This window comes from Sus scrofa, chromosome 13 (assembly GCF_000003025.6).
Source record: "Sus scrofa isolate TJ Tabasco breed Duroc chromosome 13, Sscrofa11.1, whole genome shotgun sequence".
In the NCBI taxonomy this organism is placed as follows: Eukaryota; Metazoa; Chordata; class Mammalia; order Artiodactyla; family Suidae; genus Sus; species Sus scrofa.
This window is the reverse complement of record NC_010455.5, coordinates 205622771-205628770: the sequence shown is the minus strand read 5'-3', so window position 1 is coordinate 205628770 and position 6000 is coordinate 205622771. Positions and strand designations below refer to the sequence as shown.

The window sequence follows — 6000 nt, the reverse complement described above, 5'->3', positions numbered from 1 at the left end:
CCTGTGTCCCCGGAGACCACAGCAAGGGGGGGCCCACGTGGGCCTGTGCACCCGGGCCCTCAGCACTTGCTAGAGTCCTGGCCAACATCAATGAGGGAGAAGAAATGGGTGAGAAGGCGGGGAAAATGGAGGCAAAACACCACACTTCAACCTAAAGCGTGACAGGTGTCTAGAGAGAGAAATGTGACTCTACAACCGGTGACCCACCTGAACCCCAAGGAATAAACCAGGCCCCTGCGGACGGACACAAACATACTGCAAACACAACCTAAAAGCCCTTCACCTACAGCAATTCAAACCACTTATTTGGGATTGGAAGCAGTTAACACTGACCACAAGTAAGAAGTGTTATATAAAATATTTTATTTCTTAAGAGCTTCTAACTCCAAAGCCATACACATTGCCCCCCGCCCCCGCTAGGGGCTCGGGCGTTACTGTCTGTCCCACTCGAACTGAGCTGGCATCTCATCTGCTGCAAGTCGGAGTGGATTCTGAGCCACTTCATCCGCTCCGCGAGGGCCTGCGGGGAGGGAATTTTCTTGCCTTTTCGGGGCAAAGGGTGAGTGAGGATTTAGAGACAGCACAGATAATACGACTAGTGACACACCTGGAGTGAGCCAGCACGTGCCCTCGTGTGTGCGTGCACAGGTACATGTGCACACACACACACACACACACACACAAAACACACTCCCCGGTCCCTCTCGGGCCCCAGCGAGCACACAGGTACGAGGGCAGAAGAAGGCACCTCTCCACGGAGATGGGGGTAAGCTGGGCCCCGGGCCAGCTCGGGACACCCCCACACAAAGGCGACTGCGGAAGGGGGCGTGGCCACCCTCCCATCTCACTGACTGGTGACAGCAAGTCCAGAACGAGCCTAGAATTGCAGTTAATGCTAGCAAAGCATCTTCAGGCACAGGTGCCCACTGCAAACAGCAGGCAATGTGGCAAAGCGAGAAACAGACGGGAGCATCAAGCTTGGGCTCGCAGTCCAAGCCCGCTCTTTCCCGGCCCCCTCCGGCCGCGGTGCTTGGCTTCTGCAGAACGAGGTGCCCTCCAGCCCACCAGCACCGAAAGGCAGGCTGGGTCTGAGCCCCCTCCCCAGTCCCCCATGCCCGGGCCACACCAAGCACACGGGGATGGGTCAACACATGTTTGCTGAGTGAATAACTGAACCGAGGAGTTGGTAAGGTACCCAGCCAGCCAGCCGGCATCCGGACCAGCGGGGAAGGAGATGCTCGGTACAGGGGGGCCCAGCTTCTCTCCTCCGTGAGACCCCAGAGGGATTTCTACTTCGCGGACTTGGTCGGCCCCTGACCTCCTGGCAGTGCCTTGCTCAGGTGGGAAAAGGATCTTTCGGAGACTCTACTTACAGGCTACGTTTCTACCTACAAGCTTATGCCCCCTTTCTTGGTCTCGAAGGCTCCTCCCCCAAGATGACAGTCAGATGCCAGCACCTTCTATGTCAGATGTTTGCCTGGTTTCCTCCCCTCCCAGGTCACACACGTGGGAGCCTTCAAAGCATTTAATTCTCAAGCTGGTAAACGGGTAGAGCAGGGAAGAGCGAGGCGGGAATGGCTGCGAATGGGCTCAGAGGCGAAGGCCGGGGTGGTCGGCAGCTCCAGACCCCAGCGCTTCCGTGGAGCCGGGGCCGGACCCCAGTGGGGCCCCTTTCTCTCCCAAGTTCCAGTTGAACAGATGCTCTTCAGATTTCTGTTTCCGCCTCTACTAACAACGGGGAAGGCAGCACCTCCTTCATCAAAAGTACTCCTTCCTTCTAAGTGAAGAAGCAAAATCAGCGATGAAAGGAAGATTTGAGTCGGGAAATATTCAGAAATGACTTAAAAGCGTAAGCGCTGGGGAGGCGGCCTGCTTGAAATCCCAAGTACAAAAGGCAGGACATTCTCCCCCAGCTCGTACCCACACCTGCTGAGAAATAAAATCAGCAGGTTACGTGGATGGTCTCGCCTGAGATAAATAAGGCATTGTGTCAAACTGCCCTGCACACTACGGAAAGCAGAGGGAAAATAGCCGGGGAGTCTAACTGCAGCATTGGGTCTGTGCTGCCAAGGGCATGTGACAGGAAAGCTCGAGCAAGGGACAGGGGATGCTGAGACTGGAGGGATGACAGACAGCACGGCTGGTCTGTCAGCATCCTCGCTCAGCAGGCCCTGGGTCTTCCTAAGCCAGCTGTGCTGCGGTACCCGCTGCATCCCAGTTGGCATCCTTTCAAAACCGCCACGTTTCTCTGCACAAGCATCTCCCTTCTGGCAGCGCAGCAGCCCCCACAGCCCCCAAGACCTGCCCCCCCCCGAAAGGATCTTAATTTGTCCCTCATCTTTGAAGGGATGAATAAAAAATCTGCTAAGAGTGGAGACTTGAGATGCAGGAAGCATGAGCTCCTAGGGAAGCACTAATTCCTCTTGAGGGTTTACGGATGCTTGGGAACCAGATTCTCAATCTAGAGGAATCGCACTGTTTCCTTCTGAAATTGCTGAGACACAGCGCCTGTGGGCTCCGGGGAGGGACGGGAGGCTGCCTGTGCCCGGTCAGTCCTGTACCGTGCGGGCTCTGGTGTCACTTCCTTCTTAGACTCCATGGCCTGTGGCTGGAAGGGCTCACCCGGAGGCAGTGTTTCAGTGCTGGGCCTCAGCTGATGGGCTTCTGGGACAAGATCAAGGAGCTTTTCCTCTTCCCAACTCTCTATTGCACCAGGCTGTTCCCACGTGGGTCCTGCTACGTGTGACATCTCACAGGCAAACTGTCCTTGAAATTGAATACGGACTGTTGATAAAGGCTAAGTTTGACCCTGGTTAAAGAACATAATCTGGAAGGCAACGCCACCTTTTGGTGCAACACAAGCAAATGAAAATTTCATTTTCAGTACCTCGATTGTGTTTTACTAAAAGGGATCCAAAGCGACCAAGGGATCTTCAAGCCTTTGTGAACCAAATCCACCTATAAGTAAAAGCTGGCCCTTTCTCCTTCTCTTACGTGGGAAATAAATTTCTGGAACACCGCCTAGGAATCTCAGAACACTTCAGAGCAGAATACGCCTTGAAGGCGACCTCGTGCTGCTGCTTACAGGTGGGGAAGCGGAGGCTCGGGAGGGTGAACGAATCGGTCCACGAAAATACAGTCTTTCGTTAGGAGACCCTGATTCTAGGTTAAAGGGATTCTAGAAGGGGAAAGGGAGTCCCACTGCCGTCAGAGGAGCTTCTTTGGCCAGTGTCCCCTTCTACCCTGTGGTCCCACTGCTTCTGACCACCCCACCGGGAATTCAAAGGCCGTTTACCCCGCACACGTGCCCACGGCTCCCAGGGGGATTTTCCTTATGTGCTCGTGACACTGGAAAGGCGTTTCAGGTCAGGAAGGGCTACACTAGCCTGGTGCTGAGAAGGTGGTGCTGCTGAGATGCCACGGAAACCGGATGTGGGAGACGGAGCCTCCCACGACTCCAGGTTCGTGGATGGACAGAGATGCAGGCGCCTCAGCCACACTGAGTCTTTGCCAGTTTCTTGCAAAGACCTTGGATCTCATGAAATCCCAGCATCCTCCCTCCTGTGCAGGAAAGAAGTAGAGAGCGCCTACTTCATGGCTGCACCTGCAGGTCCTGCGACATTCACACCTGGAATTTCTCTAAGCCCAGCTTCCCAGGTTCAGTGGAGGTAGTTGATGTGACAGGCGAAGGAAGAGAAAATGTGATACATCAACAGGGTTGATCTTCTAGAGTCTTTTTCAGGCAAAAATGAAGATGCTCGGAAAGTTAGGAAGAAAAAAAAAAAAACTCCGTACAGTTTGCTCGAAATCAGAAACCTGGGGAAAATAAAAGACTTTGAAAGAGATGGCCGATCTCGCCTTCCGACTTTCTGTGTTCCTTTTGGAAATGTCTGCAGGGCTGAGCGCATAGCAAAGCGCCAGCAAAGTCTGCCTTTGACCTGGAGCCCACATCAGCATCTTCCTCAAGTTCCATCTGCCAATGGGACCAGCTCAGTGATGAGGTAAAACCCCTCACATCTCCAAACAAAGGAGGTTATTTACCCTGAATAACTGTCTTCAACCAGGACGAAAAAGGTGCAGGTTCTGAAAAGCATGAAACTGATCCCCTCGTGGCTTGGAAAATGACTTCTCGTTGGAAAAAAAAAGAGGCAAATTGCAGAAAGATGGAACTACGAAAACACCAGTCACAGAATGGAATCTCTCCAAGCTTCGCCTTCCGCTCCCAGACATCTGACTGCCCAGGGACCCCCGGGAGCTGCCTGAGTCCCCGGGCCAGGACCAGAGCTTCTGGGTCAGAAGGGAGAATTTTGCCAAGGAAGCCTCTCATCACCAGCTCCGTTGCCGTTTAAAATTCTGCCCCGGTTGTGATATTTGACAATTTTGCATGTGAAAAAAACAAAAACCAAAAAACTTCCTACATCGTCTTCCTAGGTAGAACTAGAAAGGGTGATGGGGAAAGGACCCACCCCAGCCAGGCGGCAACATCCACCACTGGCCGCCCGGCCACCACACGTGGTCCCTGGGGGGTGGGGGCAAAGGGGCGTCTGTGTCCTCAGGCCTGGGCTTGCCGCCGGTTCTGGAAGTGGCCCTTGGCCGCAGCGTCCAGTTCTCCTGTCCCCTAACATCCAGGGGCTTTACCTCTCGGCCCGGATTTTGTACCTCAGCACGAGGTAGGCGATGAGACGCAGGGAGATGAAGAAAATGCCCAGCACGATGAAGTCCAGGTAGAGCTTGGCGTTCTCCACGTCCAGCTCTCTGAGGATGGCCTCTGACTTCTGGAAGTGACACGTCTCGTCAATGTCACAGTGCAGGTCCTCGCGGTCGAGGCCGTAGATGGAGAGGATAACGCCCTCGAACCCGTACCTGAGGAGGGAAGCACCCAGCGTGAGCGTCACGGCCCCTGCTCCTCGGCCAGGTCTGCGGAGGGTACCACGTCCTGCCCGGCCCTCAGCCTGGCCCCTGGGATGGTTCCAGGCTTCCTTGGACAAGCACAGGCAACGGCCGTCCAAAGGTTTTCCTATTTTCTTTCCTCCACGAAAACAAACAAACAAGAGTAGGTATAGTTCAATAGGGATATAATTGGGGAAAAACACCCCCCAAAACCAAACATACTGTCGAAGGTGATACAAGTGGAAAAAAAATTGACGCAAGAGGAGATATTATTCAGTAGCAATGCAAATAGAAACAAACAAACACTAAAACACCAAATTGAACCAAGAGTAGGTATTGTTCAAAGGTGATACAAACAGAAAAAAACAAAAACAAAAAAAAACAAAAACAAAAAGACAAACTGAACCAAGAGTACGTACTGGTCATTGGTGATACAGACGAAAACCACTTTGGCTACTTCAGCTAATACACCTGTTTTTTAACAGTTAAATATAAGAGAGGGTCTGATAGCCTTCCGAAGACGGCGGAGCACTTAAATAAAACATTCCTGCGCCACCTGTGGTCCTGTCCGAGCCCTCTGATATCAGAACAACAGCGCTCATTCTGAGAAGAAAGGCACCAGTGTCTGAGCTCCCGGGCTGGGCAGCAGCACAGACTCCGGGCGCTCCGCACGAGGCTGTTTCGACTTTGTTCTCCGGAGCAATCCATCCAGGTCTGACCTGACAAACTAGAAAGGACAAGCTTGCGGAGCACCTGGGCTGCCGGGGTCAGGTGGAACCGCTCGGGCTGGGGAGAGAAGCAGCGCTAAGCAGGCCCCCCCTGCCCAGGGCCGACGCGCCAGAGCACCTCCAAGCAGCGAGGGGGAAACCCACAGCCTGAGGCCCCAGGCCCCCAGCAGCCCTGCTCAGCACTAGGATGCTTCCAGTATGACCTGTTCGCCACTGCATTGCCTTTTCTTTTCTTTTCTTTTCATGCTGCACCTGCGGCATATGGAAAATCCCAGGCCAGGGGCAGAATCGGAGCTGCAGCTGCACAGCCACGGCCACAGTGGATCCGAGTCGTAGCTACGACCTACACTGCACTGGAGCTTGCAGCCAACACCAGACCCTT

The 6000-nt window shown here is 53.8% G+C and overlaps 1 protein-coding gene across 1 annotated transcript in view; it reads right to left on the bottom strand.

Annotated features, from left to right (window-relative positions):
• Positions 343 to 6000, bottom strand: part of ABCG1 (ATP binding cassette subfamily G member 1) — a 66532-nt gene continuing 60874 nt past the window's right edge. Inside the window, exon 15 of the mRNA XM_021071021.1 lies at positions 343 to 4863. Coding sequence (XP_020926680.1) covers positions 4635 to 4863 — 229 coding nt within the window. The 3' untranslated portion in view covers positions 343 to 4634. The remainder of the gene's footprint in view (positions 4864 to 6000) is intronic.